We start from the raw sequence: 23689 nt of genomic DNA, 5'->3' as shown, positions 1-23689 counted from the left end.
GTCCTTCCTCTGCCCTCCAGCAGCGCCCGTGGGCGGCACTTCCCTCCCAAGTGCTGAGCCTGCCACCCAGGCAGAGCCACGAGGAGCTGATGCAGACGAATTTCGGGATCACCAGGGCCTCTCCAGCACGGGAAGCTGCCAGGAAGCTGTGCAGAGAGCTGCCAGGCTGAGTTAGCAGTGACACTTCACTCCCACACCCTCGGAGCTCTCACTGCACGCTCAGGAGGGAAAGGCTGGGCAAGGCTGGCACCTTGGCACAGGGAGGGGGCAGAACCTGAGCAAGTGCACATCTGGGATAACCTCATCAGTGACTGCTCCTCGAGCTCCTAATGGGGTGTGAAATGCCATCAGAAAGCTTCCTGCTTTTATCAAACATTCCCTATTTCAGCAGTAATTCAGAGTTGGCACCAGGGCCCGATGCAAACTGTCTGCTCACATGTGGCCTGGCAGGGGTGGGAAAAGGTGGGGAGTTCTGAATGCACAGCCTTCCAGGGCACTGTTTTCTGAATGCACAGCCTTCCAGGGCACTGTTTTCTGAATGCACTGCCTTCCAGGGCACTGTTTTCTGAATACACAGCCTTCCAGAACCATGTTTTCAGAGCATACTCCCTTCCAGAACAATGTTTTAGGGTATAATGCCTTCCAGAACCATGTTTTCTGAATACACTGCCTTCCAGAACGTTTTCAGAGTATACTGCTTTCCAGAATAATGTTTTCTGAATACACTGCCTTCCAGAGCACTGTTTTCTGAATACACAGCCTTCCAGAACAATGTTTTCTGAGTATACTGCCTTCCAGAACAATGTTTTCAGTATATAATGCCTTCCAGAACCATGTTTTAAGAGCATACTGCCTTCCAGAACATGTTTTCTGAATACACTGCCTTCCAGAACCATGTTTTTGGGTATACTGCCTTCCAGAACCATGTTTTTGGGTATACTGCCTTCCAGAACCATGTTTTTGGGTATACTGCCTTCCAGAACCATGTTTTAGGGTATACTGCCTTCCAGAACCATGTCTTCTAACAGCCCTGCCATGTGCCCAGCACCAGCACGCCGAGGCCATCCTGCAATAGAGAACCATCTCACCCGTGCAGGAGAAGAGTCAGCACAGAAATGCTGTGCCAGCAGTGCCACTGTGTGCCTCCAGCACGGGGCATTGCTCCCCACCAGAGAGCAGCCCCTGGAAAAGAACCTGCCCATTTCTTGTGCCTCGGGGTGCTCCACCTCCCAGCCCAGCTTCACACTCCCGGGAGGATCCAAAACACGCATCAGGCACTGGATGAGGTGCTAAGGCAGGATTAACAACCAATTTTCTTCTACCACTACACACAAAAGTGGACAAGCTGGATAGAGAAACACAAAGGTTTAAGAGGAGCTTCCTGCACCGAGGGGAAGAAAGCAGCCTCTGTGTTAGGATATCAATTATTTAAGGATATCATTAATTAGCTCAGCCTGGACTCTTGCCTTTACCTCTCCTATTTATTCCAAAATTGTAAGGAGAAAACAATTGGCTCTTGCCTTTACCTCTCCTATTTATTCCAAAATTGTAAGGAGAAAACAATTGGCTCTTGCCTTTACCTCTCCTATTTATTCCAAAATTGTAAGGAGAAAACAATTGGATTTCTATTCTGTGCCTCCTCTGTCTGCAGGGACTTTTATGGGCAGCAGGAACGGATGCAAAGAGGGATTATCAGTGTCCATCCCTCAGAGAATCATCCATGGAAACACTGCTGATCCCACAGCGAGAGTTTGGATCTGCACCCAAATCCCTCTGAAGTCTGCCACCTAACTGAGCCACCCTGAGCCTCAGAACAAAAATCTCACTCCATTTTCAATGCTCAAAAACTACAGTGAAGTTATGAGGCCTGAAGATGTCTGTGGCTTTTTGGCTTGGCCTGAAACTCCTGGGAATGTTTCATCGTTTCATGGTTTGCTTCTACCCCAAACTCCCCAAGCATTCCCTGAGTCCCGACTTTCACGTTTCAATTCTGTTCAGGTTGGAAGTGGCACAGGATTAGCTCATCTCATCAGGAACATCAGTTCAGGGTAGTTCACAAATAATTACATTTTAATGAACTCTAGTCATTTGCAAACTGATCCTTATTTTGTCCTTTTATTAAGTAGGATGCAAAATCATGGATTTATCAGCACAAAGAAATTCCTTATCTTGCCACAAGAGCAAATAATCCATTTTTTGGGGGGTTAAATTTTTATTTTTTGGAGGTCATAAGAGATTTTGGGTAGGGACAGATCTCATACTTGCACTTTTCAACTTCCCACTTTTACAGTAAACACAAGATGAGAAAAAATACACCACACTGAGATGTCTGTGATAAGAACATGAGGAAGAGATTGAATTTGTGGCTCATTCATTTCTTTCATGTTCCTCAGAAAGAGAAATAAAATCACCTCAGAAGAACATGGGAGAAATTTAACCTTTGGATCGCTGTTTTCATTTTCCTCCCAAGATTTAGGGAGGGGGTTCCCTGGGATTTTATATTTCTGCTGGAGACTCCACTAAGCCAGACCAGAATGAGCAAGTGTCAGCAGGGCTGGGAGAGGCAGGAATAGGATCACCTGAAAGGAGAGCAGAATTCACAGCCTGCAGTTCACACTTGCACTTAAGGGGTTTGAATCCTCAGTCTGACAAAGCCAGATGGCACACAGGGCATTGCCTGAGGGACAAATACCTCCAGTGCTCCTCGGCTTCCTAAACTGGGCACCAAAGCTGGTGCCCCAAGTGCTCTCCCGTGGATATTCCAGCTCTCCACGGCAGGAATCATGGCAAAATACTCCAGGATAATCTGCACCACGTAAAAGGGAGGCTGGAGAAGGGAGTCACACCTACTGAAGGATCACATTTGCAGCTCTGCCTCGCAGGTCCAGCTGGTCAGAACTGGTCTGTGTTAGATTTTTCCAGTGAGATGCAGCACCGTCCTCAAATCCCAGCCTGGCTCTGGGTGATCATAAAATCACAGAATATCCTGAGCTGGAAGGGTCCCACAAGGATCATCCAGTCCAACCCCCAGCCCTGCACAGCAGTCCCACCCTGAGCATCCCTGGGAGCGTTGTCCACACACATTTTCCCCAAAATAATGATGTTACACCCCTGGGAAGAAAACAAAGAGATGTTTTATGTGTCTTCAGGTACATTGGCACACTGATTTTCATGTCTGTGCAAGCTCGCACAGCGGTGCTGAAGAAAAGCCTGATTTCTCAGAAGGGATCTTTCTCTTGTTAGATATTCATCTAGAAAACTATTTTCTGGGTTCAGGCTTCCTTCCCAGCTGTTCACCAGCTCCAAACTGATGACTACAAAAAAGAAAGGTATTTCCTACTAAAAGGTGTTTTCTGCTGCACGATAAGGAATCTCCTGGGAGGAATGCTTTGAGAGGGGCACGAGCCTGGTGACAGCTGGATCTGGCTCTGCAGGGTGGCCACGCAGGGCTGGGCAAGGCAGGAGGCCTCTCTGGCAAGGAGAGGACATCTATTATCTCAAGCACTCAGTGCAGTGCCCAGGACTTTGTTCAGTGGCACCTGGGAGGCAGCGAGCTGAGCAGGGAGGATGTGGACCAGGGATGAGACAGGAGGAGGTGAAATCCATGCAAACCAGGAGAACAATCCCACGCATCCAACAGCAAAGAGGAGCCAGTGTAGTGCCAGTGCCATGATGGGCAAGGTGAGGGAAGCAAAAGCCAGGAGGGGAAAGACACAGAAGGGAATTTGGGAAGAGGATATTAATTCTTGCTCTAAGCAGCACATCTAATTCTGGCACAAAGGATGGTGCTACAGAGGTCAGGGAGCACTGTCTGAAAGGCAAGTCAGTGCAGTGAAATAACACTAAAAAGGTTCTGACTATCCCAAATGGAAATTAATCCCTTAAAATCGATGGCCCCTTTGGAAAGAGCTGGACACACATCACAGGACATGTCAGTGATGCCATTACCCTGTGCCTGGTTAAGAAAGCTGCCAGCTTTACAAGAATTTGTGCCTGAGGAAAAGGAAACACCAGGAAGATGTGGCCAGAGTTATTCTGTGATTCTCCAAGGTGAAGTCCCAGCTGTGCCCTATGCCCACCTTGTCCCCAGCCCAGAGCACTGAGTGCCACATCCAGGAATTCCTTGGGCACCTCCAGGGATGGGCGCTCCAAACCTCCCTGGGCAGTTCCGTGGAATCTTTCCACGAAAAAATTCTTCCTCAAAATTATTAAAATTGAGATGATTCCACCAGATTACTCCACTGCTTTGCTTAGACAGCCCTTCCAAGGGACTCACTCTTCCCACCCCTCCGAGGAGCGGCAGAGGAGCCCCAGGAGCAGCCAGCATCCCTGCAGGATCCAGGACATCTGAGGGCACACCACTCATCTCCCAAATGTGAACAGCTCTGCAAAGCCACCACGTGACCAGACTCCCTCTCCGCTGGCATTCAGCACACCCAAAAAGAGAAGCAAAGCCATTCTTGTGCCAGAGGCTGGCTTTTCTTCGCCCTGCCGAGGCCACCCTGGGCTTTGCTTGGAGAGGAGAGCCCAATTTGCTGCATGTCTGAAGAGAAGCTGCATCCCTTCTGAAAAAGCCACTGTGTGCATCCACAAGGCAACCAGGAAAACTAAATAACCACAGGAAAGAGCAAACAACTTAATTTTTGCTTGAGCACCACATCTGCTTAGAAATATCTGGGCCAGAACCAACGCACAAAATGCAATTTGAAGCAATTTTTCAGTGTTCAAGCTATTAAGTGAAATCCATACTTGCAACAAAAACCTCTTCAGAGAATGAGGTTTTATTTGCCACTTAAAGTAACTCTCAGCCTGGACAGGCACTGCTGGCACTGTTCATGTTTCTTAGGAGAGCAGCAGAAGAAATCTCTGCAATTCCGCACGGACAACCTGCAGTTACCAGTTTTCCACCTGGGCTGCACACCATTGATCTTGACAAATGAGCCCTGTCAAAGTGGCTTCTTTTTTTCCCCCCACACTTCCTCTGTGGTCAGTTTGTCTCCTGAGGCTGATCCAGCCTCTAGGAAGTGCCTCATCGGATCAAAGTTATCCCCATCAGATCAAACTGCAGTTTATCCTTCAATTTGCTTTGGCTAAGGAATCAGAAAATAGGAGGCATTGAGTTGAATGGAAAACAAACCATCAAATTCATGATTTATTCACGCATGAATCAAACACAACAAACTCTGCTTTTAGCAGATGAACACCCCCACAGCAGAATACACTTCTTTATAAAAACCCAAATGTTTCAGTGTGGGGACAGCAGACTTATGTTCATCTCTAAGCACTCACACAAGAAGGAATAACCCAGCAGGGAGAATTGTAACCACATTTAGGCTGGAGGCAGCTGGGAGAATCCCAGGTTATTGATGGACATTGAGGGGTGCCGTTTTTCAGGACCGTGTCCCACTGTTCCCACAATCCTGGCACAAATTTGTGGCTCCTGAAGGGACTTGTCAAAAATAGAGAGCTGAAAGTGGGACATGGGCAGAGTTTGGCTTGGGATTCCCTCCCTCCTCCTCCAGTCCCGTGGGCAGGCACTGTCCCCAGGTGACCTGCCACACTCTGCTCTCTGCTCCACAGTCATTTATTTTTGAAAAACTATTAAAATTTAAATGTAAAAAGCGACATTTCACTGCTTAAAACGACATCAGACCAGGCAGTGCTGAGCCCCCTAGTGCAGGGCTCAGGAGAAGGATGGCTGTTCTCTAGAGGCTCACTAATATTTTATTTGCCTGTTTGGGTTTTTATTAGTTTATTTAACCATTATTTTTTCCTCTCTATGTAGACAGGCTTGGGAGGGGGTAATGTGTTTGCACATTGCAAGAGCTCTCGTGGTGAGCTTCTGTCTGAAGCTTCTCATCTCAGAGTTTCCCCACAACGCTCTCCTTTGTACAACAAACAACTCCAGCACATTTCCCAAACCTGAGTGACTGACACCTCAAAAGAACCCACAAAACAGAGTAAAAACAAAGCTTAGGGAGAAAAAAAAATTAAAAAAGAAGCCAAAAAGAGTTTTCTAGCTCATAGGATTGAGATAGATAAATAGGGATTTAATCTTCCAGGCATGAGTAAAACTTCCATTTCTTCAGCTTCTGTGTGGCTGAACTCCAGGGAGCAGCAATCGGCTTCCCAGGAGAGATTCCTAGGGAAAAACCACCCCAGCACTCACATGGCACTGGATTTTCCACAGGGGAAAGTTCCCAGCTCCTTTCTGAGCTTATTTTAGGAAATCTATAAAGCAAAGGAGAACAAAGTGTCCAAGCCAGCATCTTACACTGTGACAAGGGAAAAAAGAAAAGGGCAAAGGAGGATTTTTTTAGAATGCCCTGAACCTGAACAGCTCTGGAAAGCCCCATGAGCCAGGGGTATGAGCAAAGGCAAACAGCCTGGTTTGTGCTCTCCTTTCTCCAAGTGCTCCCTGCAGGAGCAGCCTGCAGGAGAAATTGCTGGGAAGCTCAAAAATCCACCCTGCTGCCACTGCCCTGACGTGGGGCTGACCCCAAAGAGGGCACGAGAAAACTCCTCCATTTCCCTTCAGATGGGAAGCTGGCTTGGGTGTGGAACCTGCTGCCTGGCTCACTGCCCTTCAGCTGAGGCAGGGAATGGGAAATGGAAACACACAGCGTGTCTCCTGTCCCTCTGAGCCCTCGGGTACCTCCTAAGAGGGACCAGAAACGTCTCAGAAATCAGAACGAGCTATTGGACAAATGAAATATTGGACAAATGAGCTGTTGGACAAATGAAATATTGGACAAATGAGCTGTTGGACAAATGAAATATTGGACAAATGAGCTGTTGGACAAATGAGCTGTCGGGCCTGGGCAGTGAAGGGTTATTTCTGTGTCCAGTAAAGGGTTATTTCTATTTCCAGTACAGGGTAATTTCTGTTTCCAGTGGGTAGAAATGAAGCAGCTGCCCTTTTTTCCTGTGTAGCTACCCTGTGCTGCCATGGGTCAGGGCACCCAGTGGCACGAGCATCCCCATTTCTCTTCTCTGCACCCTTTGCACCATTAAGGGAGAGAAACTCGAAGCTCTTGGATTTCACTGCGGTTTGGAATTGCATTTCCCATTTGCTCCTTCGAGGAGCGTGAGCCTGGCCAGCAGCTTGCTCAGCAGACATCCTGTTAGGGCTTGTCTGCACAGATATTAGGCATCTTTATCAGCATCCCAAGAGGGGCAATGAAAGCAGGGCTTGGAGAGGAGCCAAGGAAGAGCTCCCTTTGCACAGCACGGCCGCCTGGGCTGCTCTGAAGTGATTTACTGACACCTCCTCTGGGCTCAGCTCCGTGTGCCCATCCAAGCAAGTCCCCCCAGCCCTCTGGGGACTGGCACGGGGAAATCTGGAATATTTCCTGCTTCCCGGAGGGCAGAAAAAGCAGGTTTTTCAGGGGAGTAAAGGTGATTTTAGCACACGTGGCCGAGTGGCAGGCTGGGCAGTGCTGGGTTAGGGGTGGAACCCGGCTCTTTCAGAGGCCTTTTCCAAACGGAATAATTCTGACATTCCTTGGCACACAGCAGTGAGTGTCCCCAGTGTGTCTGTATTCCTCAGGGAATTTGCTTCTTGCTGTGCAATCCCCCCACCCTGGGGAAAATGGAACCCTTTTTCCAGTTCTCTTGTCAGGAAAGAAGGGAGCACTCGCCCCTCACTGGGGCTGTAAAATGCAATTTTAAATACCTAATCCTTTGGGAATAGGTACGTAATTGACTGTCATGATCTCAGGAATCCTTCCATGTAAATTCCTCCTGTTATTATCCCTCTTCCCCCCCAAAAACCCACAACAACAAATCCAAGAATCGCTTCCTGATGTGGCTTTCAGGATTGAAAGAACTGCTCTTCTTTTTATGTAAAAAATGGGTTCTCAGCAGCTCTGCAGTTGCCAAAATTCCTGCATAGGAATTAAAAGCCATGTTATTGGTAAATATTAATACAGCTGGATAGGACTGGACAACCACAAAGTCCCTGTGCCTTTTTTATGCAGGTGCATAAATACCTACCACAGCATTATCTGAGCACAAACTCAGCGAGCAAGAGTCCAACGTTTCCTTCTCCTAAAGTGACCAGCCCCCTTCAGAACAGGAAAATGGGGAGAGTTCCAGAAAGCAGAGGGCTGGATGAAAGGCAGGGGGTTGTTTTCAAGGCAAACCTTGCCTGGCAGGTGAGACAGCCCACTTGGAGAAGAGGAAGCTTTGAGTGTGTCACAAAGGCCGGTGTTGTCCCTGATGTCCTGATTTACACATGGAAAATGAGCACTTTCTTTACCTTGGGGGGTGACCTTGAAGTGCCGTGTCCAAAAGCCTACAAAGCCAAGGAGAGACTTCACCTCAGCGGGGCACTCAGGAAAAGGGGATTTTTTGGGAGATCAGGAGGTGCTGCTCCTCTCAGGCCATCCTTTTCTGGCAAAGGGAGGAGAGAGAGCACAACCAAAAGCACAGATGCACACCCCAAGCTGTGAAATCCCTGCTGCTGTTGTTTAACCTTGGATTCTTCCGTCAGGACCAAAAAATTCCCATTAGGATGACTCCAGAAGGAAAAGCAAGCTCCCTCTGTTCTCTAAGCTGGTTCTTTCCTTCCCTCTCAGCAGAGAAGCACCACAGCTAAAACTGGGGTCCCAGTTAATGCTGAGGGGAATGGAGGCTCCCAGCTTTTGGGGATGGAGCAGCCAACAGATGGAACAGAGCAGAGAAAAATGGGATGCAGATACAGAAAATAGCAAGAGGGATACAGGCAGAAGATTATCCTCTCCAGCTGATCCTTTTCATTTGTGTGGATACAGGCAGATGCTCGGAGAAATGGGGAAGCACTGAATTTGAAAGGGATAAAAGGAAATGCAGTTTGATACAAGGGATAATTAACTCGGGGAACGTGTGGCTGCAAGGTGATCCTGAGAGCTGAGGGTTCAGGGGATTCAGCAAAAGAGGAGACTGGGGAGGGTGAGAACAGCTCCGATTACATCAGATAAGATTAAATGCAGAATTCATGCTCCTTGGAAATGGGCGAAACACCAGAGGCTGGGAGCTGGGAATGAGCCTTCTTGAGGGATATCTTTCCATAATACTCCATTACAGGGTTTCTAATTTCATCCTTTCAAACCTCTGCCACTGAACACTGTTTGACATTGAAAACTGAAATGAAAAAGCTCCAGAGAATGCTCATATTGTAATTCCTCTGATTTATGTAACCATTTCTGGGAAGTGCCTACTCTCTGAAAACAGACTGCCTGAGCGTGGAGGCAAAACTGCATTTCAGTATTTACCTGGGTAAAATTAACCTTCTGTTTCTGAGCCAGCAGTGAATCTGATCAGTGCCTGGGGCCCACTTGCAGCCCCTTGGCCAGAGTGTGTGACCTCGGTGTCCCCCAAAGGCCTCCTAGGAGGAGGAGCTGCTGTTAAACCCGTGTTCATTCCCCCTGATGCACTGCACACCACCTCTGGCTCCCAGGAAGGTGGGCTGCCTCTCAAGAGCTGCCCAGAGCACTTTTGATTGAGCATCTGTGTCTGCAGTGCCATCCTGCTCCCAGCTTTGTGCTCGGGGGGCAGGAGCTTCTGGCTGGACGTGCCTGGCGCTTCCACCATGTGCTGGATAACCATTTGTGGCTGGGCAGAAACAACCCAGCAGATTCCAGCTCGGAGGGGAAGCCCATTTGCTGTGATTTATCCACTGATGCCACCACGATTGCCCCTTGTAAAATCCTGTCATCTGCAGCAACCTGGCTGTTCCAGCTGCTCTGGCTGCTGCTGCACGGCAGTGACGCCCTGCAAGGTGACTGTGACAGGCTGGCAGCAGCACTCGGAGCTGCCCTGCCTGCCCACTGCCACCCACCTCACTTTTAGCACTTCCAGGGACAGGAAACTCCCTGTCCTCCTCACAGTTTGGCCACAGCTAAGAAACACTGAACGCCTTTGAGCTTTAATTCGAAGGTATCCCCGAAAGGAAAATCAGAAACCCTTTATTCCCTGTCAGCTGCAAATCCGTTCTGGTACTGCCTTGGGGGTTTTCTGAGCACATCCCCATCAGCTGCTGGATGCCTGAGTTCCCACTGCAGTGTTCTCTCAAGCTGGGGGCACGGCACAACGTGCCAGGATAAGAGAAGAGCGTTTGAGAATTTCCAGACCGTTCTGGCACTAAGTCCCACACCCTGCAATCCCTTAAGCATGTTGCGTGCTGGAAAGCACTGGAGTTTCACTGGAAACTGGGCATAAACACAGTCCCACGCACTTAAGATTATCATCAACCTGCCAACTCCCTCCTATCTGAGACTTTTCCCATTCTGTCTCCTTCTCTTTATCCCCTTTGTGTATCAAGCCGTGCTGGAGCCCGTGATGACAGGAGATCATGAGCCTGCAGTTCAGAGCTACTGCAGGGCTCCAATCCTGAATCCCAGAAAAACAGCACCTCCAGAAGGGCAGAGGGCAATTCCCTCTCGTGCTCCTCATCCCCGAGAGATGAGTGCACGCTGAGCTGCGGGGAGGGTGCAGATCACACCTCTGGAGTGACAGCAGCAGTGCACTGCTGAGCTTCCCCTGCTCCCGGATTTCCTGGGACAGCTTTGCCTCTAACGAAGGGAGAGCTGAGCTCCCGGTGGCCCAGGAATTGCTGTCCCCTTGCTGTGTGCCCACAGCCAGGCTGCAGGGAAGGAAGGGGGTGTTGGTGTATTTGCCATGGCTTGGATGGAAGCAGCACCACCCCTTAACCCAGCAGGAATGAGGATCCCCCCGGATGTAACCTTCAGCAAAAGCACAGACTGCGTGTGCGACTTTGGTTCTGATTGTCCACCTTCAGAGAGTGCAGCGTGGGCAAACCTGCATTTTGGCTACCCTAGGTATAAGCTAATTCATGGGCAAGGTTAATCCAATCTCTTTAAGTCCCTTTTTTAAACAGATTTTCTAGGGAAAAGTATCTGTGTGTATTTAGAGATTGAATCTGGAGGGAATTTTTTTTTTTTTTTTTGGAGTATTCACTAGGCATGAATACAAAGGGGATTTTCTACTTTGTAGCACACCACTCTGGGTCTTTTTTATTTCTCTTTGGCTCTCTCCAAGCAGGAATGTGCCAGGCTGCCTGCAGTCCTTCAGCTGAGTCCAGGCTTTGGGAATGCTGGGGGCTGCCCATTGCCCCTTTTCCTCCCCTGCTGATGCCCGTGCAGGCTGATGGATTCCCCACCCCCAGGGCTCCCCAGTCTGGGTTCCTCCTCTCCCACTCTCACTTCTCTGAGCACTTGTGCCAGATGATGTTTAAGTATGACCCTTTTAATCAGGTTACTCAGTGTAATACAGGCAAAATGGTGACGAGATGGATGCTGTTACTGCATTCCCTATTTTTATCTCCATTGATTCTCCCGTGTCTCCCATGAATCACCCTCCTGAAGAAGTGACAGCTTTATGTCAGCCACAACAGGGCTGTAACAATATTAGCTCCAGCACCAATTCAGCACGACACCAGAACTGTGTCATGCTTGACCCTGTTTGATAGATGTGTGCACGGAATCTGTGCTGAGCTGCACAGAGCAGGGCCAGATTCTTTCCTCATAGCACATTCTTCTATCTAAAGACAGGTTTGTGCTTTTACTGCTCCAGCCGTGGGATTGCATGTAAATAATAATGTTATTTCTAGAGACTGTGGCTAAAAGACCCCCCAGCTCTTCAGTTCCAGCCTCTTCATTCCATCCCAGCTGGAATAACTCACGCCCAACAGCACAGGTTCCTACTACCAGCCAGGGGATTTGGCCTCCTTTCCCTGCCTCTGCTGCGGTGAGAAAGGCAGGGCAGAGAAGGAAACCTTTGCAGAAGTGGGAAACCTTGGCAGAATCAGCGGCTGGAGATAAAAAAGAAATAGGAGGGGGCCTTTTCCTGCTGATTTCCTCAAACGGAGGGAATACAGAACCTTCATTTGCAGTTTGGATGAGCTGCAGTAAATTGCCCAACTGTTCTCTTCTGCCAGAATAATGCACTTGCCAGAGCCTCATCACTGTAAACTGCTGCAGCTCCATTGACTCTGCACAGGCAGAGCTAAAGGAGTCTTTGGGTCATTTGTTCTTTTTTTTTTTTTCCTGAGAAAAAGTGTTCTGCCACTTAAAACAAAGGGCAGGGAACCAGAAGAGGTGATTTTGTATCAAATTTTCTCACAGATTTTCTGCAAGAACTCACAGATAAGAGCAAGGGCTTGGATTTGAAAGAAGTTTTGCAGTTGAATTTACTAAATTTAAAGCTCCTGCCACTGCAATCTCCTGGAGAAGCTGGGTGTGAATTCATTGGGGTCTACCTGTGGCCAGGGAGGTTTCTATCAAGGTGACTCCCATGGGACAAGGACTAAGTTTTGACTTTTGGAAAGCCTGTGCCCCCTTTCTTCGGCCCTGCCAACAGTAGAAAATGATTTTAAATATGAGGCATGAGCTTGCCAGCACCACTTTCCTTAGCAGGAATTGATCCTCATTCTAAGGACTGCCATAAAATACACTCTTGGTGTTGCAAACAGATGAGTGCAGACATAAAAGTCTGGATTTTTAGCATTAATTAAAGCTCCCCAGCAAAGTTTGCTCTGCATCTCCTAAATTACCTTATTTAAATTCTTTAAACCCCCCCAGCTCCCACCGTGCAGATGCTCTGCACAGAGCAGCTCAGCCCCCAGCTAAAAGCTTCACACTCTTCTTATCAGGACTTGCTAAAAGTCATCAATTCCAATAAACATGCCAGGGAAAGGACAGTTCTCAACTTTTCCTAACTGGGGAGGGGTGATGGCCTCCCAAGTGCTCTCACTGCCTCTCCTCACCAGGACACCAGGACAAAACCTGGCTGGAAAAGCTGGGTCAGGGTTAGGACAGGGAGATGGCTCAACAGCTACTGCCATGGGCACTGGAAGGACACACTGAGCTCACCCCAAAGCCTTGTGTCCAGGTGAACAATCCCAGCTCGCCCAGCCCTTCCTCCCAGCCGAGCTGCTCCATCCCTCTGCCCATCCTGGCAGGAACTGTGCTGCCATTTCCAGCCAGCAGTGTTTGGGGGGCTGTGTTCTCTGGCTTTTTGTGCCATGGGATGTCGCCCTGGTTATCAAGAGTTTTCTAAAGCCTTCTGAGTTTACATTCTTGTAGAGAACTTTCTCACACAACTGTCTGTAAATACCTGTTTTGCATTCCTTCACAGAGGAGGAGAAATTTGATGTACAGGTAGTTTGTCCAGTGTCGTTGGAGAGGTGGCACGTTCACCCTCCAATCCACTGGCACCCTTTGAGAACTATAAAAGATTGGAGTCAGAAAAAATAAATTAGTCTTCATTGTGACCAAGGCTGTGGTGTGTCGTTTTTGCTTGTGTCATTTGGTGACAATGGGAGACCTTCCTAGGAGGAAAGTGCACTAAATTCAGCTCCGAAAGAGGCAACAAAACTTTTCTACGCTGGATCCCGCGGGTGCTGCGTCTGTTTGAAGGAGGCCCCCACTGGGCTCTGTCCCAGGGGCTGTGGGGGCACAGAACGGGCAAAGCCAGGCTGGGATGTCCCTGGCAGGCAGAGCTCGGAGGAGAGGGCTGGAGCAGGAGTTTCAGAGGAGCCTGGCTGGCAGCGGTTCAGTGCCTGCTGAGCTCTCACCGCGGTGTCCCGCTCCGCGGGCTGTCCGGAGGGAAGGGCTGCGCACGGCGCAGGATGCGCTTCCCCAGCTGCTCTGCCGGCGTGGCTGCATGGCAGCTGCAGGGTGGCAGCTCCCCAGAGCCCCTGCAGCTCAGGGCACAGCCCACCCTCAGCCCATCCACAGGTGCCTTTAACGCCGGGGCACGGCTCAGCCCAGGGAGCGAAGGGAAAGGGAAAGGCTCGGGCGGCAGAGCGAGAGGCAGCCACGCTGGGGCACGGCAGGCTCTTCATTGCAGGGAGAAAAGCCTCCATTCTTCAGGAAACACTGCTCAAAAATTTAATCTTCGTGTGGCTCAATGGAGCAGCCTCATCATTTACAGCAGCAGATAAAGCCGGGAGATGTAATGTGGAATATCTGAAGCGGTTCTCCCCCTGATTGAAAATGCACCTTGGGCAGCAGAGCCTGAACTCCCCTCGGCGTGTGTTTCTGGCAGATAAGTAAACAATTTGGAACTTTCTGAGATAGTCACAGTCAGGGAAGCAGGAGCTCACATTAGACTGCAGCTGCAGTGCCCCACTGATAAGGTTTTGGGGTGGCTTGGCACAGCTGAAAGGAAGTGGCGCCGGAAGAACAAAAAGCTGCTTGTGTACGAGTTGTTGGATCAGAGATAGCAAGAAGAAAGACATCATTTTTACAGGAGAACTCTGAGAGTGGCCTCGGTGGCAGGGGCGAAGCTCAGGCGCAGAGCTGCTGACAGGGCAGCTGAGCAGCCCCACGGGGAGAGGAGGGGCAGCAGGGACACGGGGGGCAGGCTGGGAAGCTCAGAGGACATTTCTGGCTGTGTTTCACACAGGGACAGAGAGCCGGGCTCAAACCTTCCCTATAAACATGCAGGATTTAAAAGTGAAAGCCCGGAGGATGGGAAGCACCACGCTAACATTGACTGAACAACTCCAAAATCCCACTTTTGTTACCTGGCTGCACACCAACTCTACACGATTTCTGCCTCCTTTACCGCAGCCTTTCACTGTGGTGTTTTGCATTTAATATTTGTAAGTGCAGGCAAATAAACTGGGGCTTTAGCACCCTATTAGGCCGTTTTGCTGGGAATCACAGACCACGCTGAGCTGGAAGGGCTCCGTGGGGATGGGCCAGTCCAGCTCCTGCCCCTGCACTGGACACCCCAGGAGCCCCAGCCTGTGCCTGGCTGTCCGAGCCCTCCTTGCATGCAGACAGGCTTGGAGGTGCTTGGCACAAGCCCAGTTTATCACACAAACAGCCTTTGAACAATTCTGAGTGAAAACAGCCCAGAAGTGACTCCATGTCCTTCTCGTGCCCTGTACCAGGTATTTATTCCTCTCCCATCCCCACAGGCTATCAAGGATCATCTCTTTGACTTTTAAGTCTTTTCCTATGCTCTTTCTGAATTCTAAGATGAATAATAGCAAGCAAAGGCAAACCAAAACAAAACTCTTTCGGTCAGAAATTGTAATTTTGCCTCCAAATTGCAGGGAGGAATTCTGAGGTGGCTTACTCACTGTTTGCTTAGCAGTTCTGGGTGGTTTATTGCTCCCCCACTTTCTGTGGCCAGCTAAGCTGTGATCCATATGGGACTGCTGAAGTTATTCCTGGTGCATTTCAAGTGCCCAGCCCCGACGTGGCAGTGACTGCCAGTCCCTGGAAGAGTGTAGTACAGCCCCAAACCTGACCTAACTCTCAAACAGCCTCCCGTGTGACAGCGGCACGATCAAAGGGAGTTTTACACGTGTCAGCCTGTTGCTGCAGCAACCTGGCTGCTCTGACTGCTGATGGGCACAGCTCTGCCTGATCCGGGCTCAGATGGCTCAGATTAATCCCCTGGGACCGTGCCAGGGAAATCGGGATTCATTTGCAGCTCCTCGAGAATGAAGTGACTGCTCCACCCAAAACTACTCCCGAAATTCCTCCAGCTCCCCTTCCCTCGGTCAGGAGAAACCTCTTCGTGCCACAGCAAGGAGTTCTAACACGGATTTGGCTTTTATTGAATTTTTCCTGAGTGTGAGCACAGAAAAGGTTATTTCTGGGAAAGCAGGAGCTGCGTTTTTTTGGGGGTTGTTTTCCCTCTGGGTGTTTACATGTCAGTGCATCCAATTTCCAGTTCTCCAGATCTTTGTCAGGGCTGGGAGGGAGGCAGCGAAAGCCAAGGCCTGTGAGCACTGAGCTGAGCCTTTCCCAGAGCCAGAGCTCGCCCCAGGCAGCCTGGCTGGAGATTGCATGAGGACACGTGCAGCTTTGATGGAGACCTCAGGATCTGGAGGCACATCCCACATCCCTGCGGATGCTCCAAAAGCCTCTGCTAGGAGCAGAAGAGGCAAACCCTGTGCTGGAATAGACAGGGTGTAAGGGAACAAATCAGGGCAATTCTGTGTTTGCCAGTGAGCAACAGACCAGGAAAACCCTTCTTTACCTTCCCAAAGTGCACAGCACCCTTCTGGAAAGGGCTTAAACCCAAAATGCTGCTGCTGTGTCCAGAATATGTATCATTCCACAGGGCCTGTGTGCCATAGTGGAGAAATCTGTGGGAGTGCCAAAATGGGGGGGGGGGGGGGGGGAAATTTGCATTGTAAGACCCCAAAAGCACCAATTTCCATGAATTTGCCTTCTAATTATACCATCCAAGAGTTTAAGGTGTAGGAGTTTTTCTTCTCAGTACTGGCTTGTGGAATCACGCTGATTTATTTTATACTTTTGTAACCCAGAACACCCTGGCAGGACCCTGCTCTTCCCCCTCCCCAGAGGAGGAGGACAATAAACTGGCATCTTCAAGTGGTTCTCCTCCTTTTCTCACAGCTGCCTGATGCTGCCCTTGTAAAACTGATCTTCCCCCTCCAACTCCCCGATGGAGAGCACACAGGGCTGTGTCTGCTGCTCCGGCAGAGAGGCAGAGCAGAGCCCAGAGCTGTGCTGAGGCTCCAGCTGCTGCCGCTGGGACACAGCGGCCGGGGGATGTCCCCTGGCCCTGCGGGGGCAGTGCTGCACCCAAACTCTGACTGCCACTTCCACCCACCGGGACCCCGGTGGCACCCAGCAGGGTGGGAGGGGGCTGCTCCTGGACGCCAGCCAGAGCCAGTGGGCTGCAAACAGAATTTGCCTCGAAACAGGCCAAGTTTGGGTGTGCAGGACGTGGGAACAATCTCAGTGCTGAAAGAATTTATAACTCTCCTCTTTTGGTGCAGTCTGAAGGCTCAAAGGAAAAACAAAGACTGGCAACAACCCAACTAGAAGGTGTGATTGCAAAAAAAAAAAACCTGATGGACCAAGAAAAGGAGCTCAAAACTGAGCCTTTGACACCAGTTCTGCCTCTTTGGCCACAGAACCCATTCCCATTTCCCACTGTTTGTGCCACCCCAATTTAGTGAAGCTCTAAGAGTATTTAAGGAACTTTCTGCACTGTCAGAGGAATTTAAAAAGAAAAGAAGAAGTTACTTTAACAGCCCTACCAGATACAGGCTCCTGTAGCTGAAAACAATTCCAGTGTGGAATAATGAAGCTGTTTTGACATGGAATTTTGATTTTGCCCTGAGAAAGCAAATTCATCGTTTGAGAGCTCATAATTTCCTGGAAAATACCCTCTAACCTTCAGCAGAGAGAGAGGGAAGGGTAATAACCTCCCGCTGCAAAGCTTGCCCAAGATCATAAACTCATTACTGCAAACTGAAATCTAAAGTCAACCCAAACTAGGACAGACTGGGCTTGCTGTCACAGCCCCAAAGCCGTGCAGTAAAACTAATCAGTTCTGGGATGGGATTTGTTTCTTTTGCTGCAGTACAATCTATAGTTTAGTTGGTCAAATCAAGCCTTTCTGAGAAAAGAAGATTAGAGGCAGTTGTTGAAATTATTGAGGGGGGAGCAGGATTTAAGCTTTATTACTGACCAGGACATACCAAACAGACTGTAATGAAAAAAAACAGTATTGGGATTGTACTTCCAGCCCAAAATGGAAAATGTTGAGAGAGGACAGGGCCATATGGAGGAGCTTAGAGCTCCAGCAAGGGGAAATGCCCTGGAAATCGGGTGCTGAGGGAAGCCAGGGGACTCAAAACGACAATTAGCACACCTGAGCACCTGCAAACGGGCTGCTGGGCAGGAGATGAACCCTGGGAAATGGTTTTTGTTCTGTTTGGAAGGAAGGCTGCTCCCGCCCCTGACACCCGATGGCAGACTCTCCTCCCTGGTGGAATTCGGGTGATTCTGTCGCTGCCAGGACCCTGTCCCGTGTTTGGGCTGTTCCTGGGTTACCGAGGGGAGGCTGCAGGGTGTCCCCCTCCCAGCCCTGTGTGAGGGAGGGGGAAAATGAATCACCCAGCACGGCAGCAGCTCCTTCCCCACGGCCCAGGGGCTGCTCACCGAGACAGCGAGGGGAACTCGCCACGCTCACCCACTGGGAAATGCAGCACTGCCACGTTTGTACTGGGCTTTTCAGGGATTTTTAACTCAATTACCCGTTTGAAGCCAGCCAAGCATTGCCCTGCCTCCCACTTGTACAGCGCTGTCAAATCCAGTGAGAAGGGAGAGGCGTGAAAATCGAACTTTGGATGCTTTGGTAACAACCCTTTAGAAATATTTGCAGCAAAATAGTTTTCCCTAAGTGTAAAATAAGGAAACTTAGGTAAAGTATATCACAAATAATTGATAAACCACTGAGCGTTCAGAGTCTGGTGAAGAAAATGGATTTAATGTCTCATCATCTGGTGAGAAAAATGCAGCTGCACTTGCTGTCATATCATAGAATAGAATAGCTTGTAGATATCTGGTAACAAATACTGTAAATGAACATTTCTCATGATGTTCAAATACAATAAGAGACTTTCCAAGGAGGGGTTTTGCCATTTCACACCGTTAGTGTTAGTACCATTCCCTTCACAAACAAAATCTCAAAAAGAGAAAAGCAGCAGATTTGCAGAGAAATTAATGAGGTTTCTCTCTTTATCATTCTCACGAGGGGAAAATGGCAATTTCACACAGGAAAAGAACTCACAGCTTTAGCCCTGCTTGGGGAAATCCAACAGAGAGTTTGAAATCCATATTGAAAATTCCAGCTCATTAGAAATTGATATTTTGTGGGTTAGGTTGACTTGTGTGTGTTTGGTTTAAATCTGATATTTCTCAGTTGGAGGTATATGTTATGGGGCTAGTCCTCTATTGAGGAAAACACAATTCACTAAATTTGGGAATTTTGCATGAGTAGGGAGTAAATCAGTGCAAAGGACGAACCCTGATGTAAATTCTCCATTTACAGAAACACACAAATTACTGAAAATCCTTCTGGTTTCTGTCTCCTCACCCCCAGCAATTCCTGCAAACCCTGAAAGCTGCCCATTTGTTCATTTCCAGGAGCTGGTAACTTCAGAGATAATTCCAAGATTCATCCATTATTTTTTAATAACTCCAGTGCTTTGTTAAGAACTTGCTGTTGGTCGGTTCTAGCCCAGAATGGAGCTCGACCATCTGTAAATTTTCATGTAATGTCACTGGATTTTACCCTTAGAGCCTATTCAGAATCTGTCATGCATGTCCAGGAATGAGAGCTCTGCATCCAGCACCAACAAATGGGTTATTCTGTTGCTGCTGAGATGTCTTTGGAAGCTGTTTCTGCACCTGAGCATCTGCTCCAGTTCATTACCATTCTTCCTTGGAGAGCATTTATTTTTTACAATTGGTGGAAGTAGCATAGGTAAGAAGGACTTGGTGTAAAAACTGAAGATTCCGTGGAATTTAGCGAGAAATATTGGGGTCGTGAACTTTAAATACACTTTTATGTAATACAGTCTGGTGGGTAATGTGCAGATAAAGATGGTGTTTCCTTGGACAGCTCCATTAGCTCGTGTGTCAAGGGAAAAGCTTTTGAACAGGAGAGGGGAAGAAATACCCAGCAAGACACCAGCATTTTCTTTTATTTTATTACTGAAACTTCAAACTCCATCTTATCTCAAAATCCATTACTTTTATCCTAATGAGTCAGTTTTACTGGTCACATTGCCATCCCTCATCTTTTGTTTACAGAGCTGGAAAAGGAGTCGTTAGTCAGTGCTGAGGAATAACTAGAATTCATATCACTCACACGTCCTTTCTCAACTAATTAAGCACCAGCAAGACAACCCATTCATTCCTATTACAAGCCAGGGAAAAAAAAATAATAAATAACAAATCTGAAAGCTCCTTGACAGTGGAAAATCCAATTAAACTCTCAGTGTATGAATCCGGGCACAAACTGCTGCACTTTCTTCCCTTAATTAACTAAAACACGGGGAAAACAATCTGATGGCTTAATGGCATTTCCTCCGCTGTCAGAAACGCTCGGGGATGATTTCATGATGTTAGCACAAAGAGATTTGGAGGAGTTACTGCCATTACTCCTCTCTGCCACCTCCGAGAGTGACAGATTCCACGGAGAAACTTTGCTGCCGTTAAGGGATGCGAAGGATTAATATTTTATAACATCATTACTCCACAGGCAGCGGAGCCACGGCACTAAGAACACACTCAATGTTTTATGCATTCCCAGCCCCTAAGACATCGATCGCCCTGCACATCCCTCTGCATGGCTGCGATTGAAAGCCGAGCAGTTTGTCAGCTTTGTGCCTCGTTCTGTCCGGGTGGCAGTGACGGGGGGCAGTCAGCGCTGGGCTCCCACCCCTGCGTGCCCAGGAGAGCAAACCTGGCCCCGAAATTCACCCGGCCCTGCGGCAGCGCCCGCGCCCCTCGCGGGGCAGTTGAGGGAAAGCAACGTGGGCGATCGCCCGGCGGCTCGCTGGGCGCACCAGAGCAGCACAGAAGTTCTGCAGGGCACAGGCAGCACCCCAAAGCTCTGCCGGCTCCCTGCCAGGCTGAGGGCAGCTGTGAAACCGAGCTTTTGTCCTGCACACGGGCATTTAGGCTGAACTCAAGCCCTTCAAACGCTGGCACGCTCCTCCTCCCTTCAGAGGCTATTCCCACTAAGCCAGAGTAAGTTAAGGCAGCGTTTTGTGCATTTCCAGAGCATCCCGCTGGTGCCTGTGGCTCAGGGATTCCAACACGGTTTCACTGGGGGAAATGTCCCTGAATTCCCGCTGTGGCTGTGGGATCACCCAGCTTTGCGTGGGTGATGACTCCCGGCAGGGGTGAGCAGGGAACATCGAGCTCCCTCGAGCCCCCCGGGAAGGGTGAGCGCCCCCCGAACGGGGGCAGCCGGGCGCCGAGGGAAGGTCCTCGGCTGCGGGCGCTGAGAGCCCCGGCTCTGCTGCCCAGCACCCGGGAGGGCTGCACCTTCCTTCCTTCCTTCCTTCCTTCCTTCCTTCCTTCCCTTCCTTCCTTCCTTCCTTCCTTCCTTCCTTCCTTCCTTCCTTCCTTCCTTCCTTCCTTCCTTCCTTCCTTCCTTCCTTCCTTCCTTCCTTCCTTCCTTCCTTCCTTCCTTCCTTCCTTCCTTCCTTCCTTCCTTCCTTCCTTCCTTCCTTCCTTCCTTCCTTCCTTCCTTCCTTCCTTCCTTCCTTCCTTCCTTCCTTCCTTCCTTCCTTCCTTCCTTCCTTCCTTCCTTCCTTCCTTCCTTCCTTCCTTCCTTCCTTCCTTCCTTCCTTCCTTCCTTCCTTCCTTCCTTCCTTCCTTCCTTCCTTCCTTCCTTCCTTCCTTCCTTCCTTCCTTCCTTCCTTCCTTCCTTCCTTCCTTCCTTCCTTCCTTCCTTCCTTCCTTCCTTCCTTCCTTCCTTCCTTCCTTCCTTCCTTCCTTCCTTCCTTCCTTCCTTCCTTCCTTCCTTCCTTCCTTCCTTCCTTCCTTCCTTCCTTCCTTCCTTCCTTCCTTCCTTCCTTCCTTCCTTCCTTCCTTCCTTCCTTCCTTCCTTCCTTCCTTCCTTCCTTCCTTCCTTCCTTCCTTCCTTCCTTCTTCCTTCCTTCCTTCCTTCCTTCCTTCCTTCCTTCCTTCCTTCCTTCCTTCCTTCCTTCCTTCCTTCCTTCCTTCCTTCCTTCCTTCCTTCCTTCCTTCCTTCCTTCCTTCCTTCCTTCCTTCCTTCCTTCCTTCCTTCCTTCCTTCCTTCCTTCCTTCCTCCTTCCTTCCTTCCTTCCTTCCTTCCTTCCTTCCTTCCTTCCTTCCTTCCTTCCTTCCTTCCTTCCTTCCTTCCTTCCTTCCTTCCTTCCTTCCTTCCTTCCTTCCTTCCTTCCTTCCTTCCTTCCTTCCTTCCTTCCTTCCTTCCTTCCTTCCTTCCTTCCTTCCTTCCTTCCTTCCTTCCTTCCTTCCTTCCTTCCTTCCTTCCTTCCTTCCTTCCTTCCTTCCTTCCTTCCTTCCTTCCTTCCTTCCTTCCTTCCTTCCTTCCTTCCTTCCTTCCTTCCTTCCTTCCTTCCTTCCTTCCTTCCTTCCTTCCTTCCTTCCTTCCTTCCTTCCTTCCTTCCTTCCTTCCTTCCTTCCTTCCTTCCTTCCTTCCTTCCTTCCTTCCTTCCTTCCTTCCTTCCTTCCTTCCTTCCTTCATTTCAGCGCTCCGGCCGCGCGTCCTTTGCTCTCCGGGCTCCGGGAGCCTTCCCTGGGCTTCGGGGAGCGCCGCTGCGGGAGCTGAGCGGGGCGAGGGCTTGCCGGGCCACAAGGCACCGATCTGCGGCTCCGCACGGGAACGCGCCTTTGGGAACTGCGGGATGCTCTCCCCGCTGCCGTAAACAGCGTCTTTCCTTTTTAAATTTTTTTTTTCTCTTGTTTGTTTCCTTTTTCCCCCGCCTCATGTTCAGTGTTTGCCAAGCGAAAGAGGGATAGACAGAAACAGCAGCGAGCCAGATCCTGCCTACATCTTTCCCACAGTCTCTCCTAACCCCGAACTCTTCCGACACTTTGTATTCACCGTCTCACTTGACTGACACAAGAAACCCACTGTAGGAAGAGAGGCTTCCTGTGAGCCGAGCCCCGTTTCCATGGTGCGGAGTTTTCTACTTAAAAATAAATTCCCGTTTCGCGGAGTTTTCCGCGCAGCCCCGCGGAGCTGCTCCTGCCTGGGGGTAGCGGCAAACGCGTCCCGCATCCCCCCAGTCCCCCTCCGGAGCCTGGACACTCCGCACCTCTCGGCACAGATTTTAGGGTCACCGAACCCTTCCTGCGGCAGGGACAGAGGCGCCCGCCCGGCTTTGGGGGCCCCTCGCAGCGTGCCCCGCGGAGCAGGCCGGAGCCGACACCCCGCGGGCACCGGGATGCTCCGCCGGGATCCCCGCGCCCGAGACTTCCCCGGCACCGCTCACCGGGGCGAACTTTGGGCAGCGGCCCCGCGGAGCCCCGGCAGCGCAGCGTCCCCGAGCATCCCCGAGCATCCCTGAACATCCCCGAGCATCCCTGGACATCCCCGAGCATCCCCAGCATCCCGAGCATCCCTGACCGTCCCGAGCATCCCTGAACATCCCTGACCATCCCGAGCATCCCTGACCATCCCGAGCATCCCTGACCGTCCCGAGCATCCCTGAGCATCCCCAAGCATCCCGAGCATCCCCGAGCATCCCTGAACATCCCCGAGCATCCCTGAGCATCCCGAGCATCCCCGGCTCCGGAGCGGCGGCTGCGCCGAGCGGGAGCCGCGCGGGTCCCGCTGCCCGCCCGGGCGAGCTCCGCGCGTTCCCGGAGATGCCCGGAGCCCCCGCCCGGCCCCGCCGCGCCCCGGCGGCACTCACCGATCCGCAGCACCTGCTGTGCGCTCCGGGGCAGCCCCGCCGCGGCGCAGAGCAGCAGCAGCAGGAGCCCCCCGCCGCCGCCGCCCGGGGCCGCTCGGCGGGGCCAGCGCGGGCCGAGGCCGCTCGCCATGCTCAGTTCATGCCCGCTACCCCCGGGCGGGCCGGCTCCGCGCCGCTCCGCGCCGCCCGCCCATGGCGCGGGGGCTCCGCGCTGCCGCCGCCGCGCTGCCCGCGCCCCCCGCGCCCGAGGGACGGAGGGACGGAGGGACGGAGGGAGGGATGGAGCGGGAGGATCCTCCCGCGGGGCGGCCCCGGGCGGGGCCAGGCGGCTCCGGGCTCCGCGCGCCCGCGGGGACACGCGCGCGCACACGGGGACACGCGCGCGCACACGCGCGGAGCCGTCCGGGCGCGCTGGGACAGGGACGGGGACAGGGACGGGGACAGGGACAGCTGCCCAGGGAGGGCGCGTAGGAGTCTCCATCGCCG

General features: G+C 50.8%; 1 protein-coding gene across 5 annotated transcripts in view; it reads right to left on the bottom strand.

Annotated features, from left to right (window-relative positions):
* The window catches only part of LOC128783666 (glutamate receptor ionotropic, kainate 1), a 109392-nt gene extending 86014 nt beyond the window's left edge, over nucleotides 1–23378 (bottom strand). For 2 of the 5 annotated variants that reach the window (XM_053934629.1, XM_053934631.1), the window contains exon 1: nucleotides 23204–23378. In XM_053934629.1, coding sequence (XP_053790604.1) covers nucleotides 23204–23333 — 130 coding nt within the window. In that variant the 5' untranslated portion in view covers nucleotides 23334–23378. The remainder of the gene's footprint in view (nucleotides 1–23203) is intronic. The other 3 variants (XM_053934627.1, XM_053934632.1, XM_053934630.1) reach the window with 2 other exon arrangements.
* Nucleotides 23379–23689: the final 311 nt, after the last annotated feature.

The sequence above is a fragment of the Vidua chalybeata genome, chromosome 2, assembly GCF_026979565.1.
Source record: "Vidua chalybeata isolate OUT-0048 chromosome 2, bVidCha1 merged haplotype, whole genome shotgun sequence".
NCBI classification, from domain to species: Eukaryota; Metazoa; Chordata; class Aves; order Passeriformes; family Viduidae; genus Vidua; species Vidua chalybeata.
Note: the sequence above shows the minus strand (reverse complement) of the source record. Positions and strands in the feature narration are given on the sequence as shown.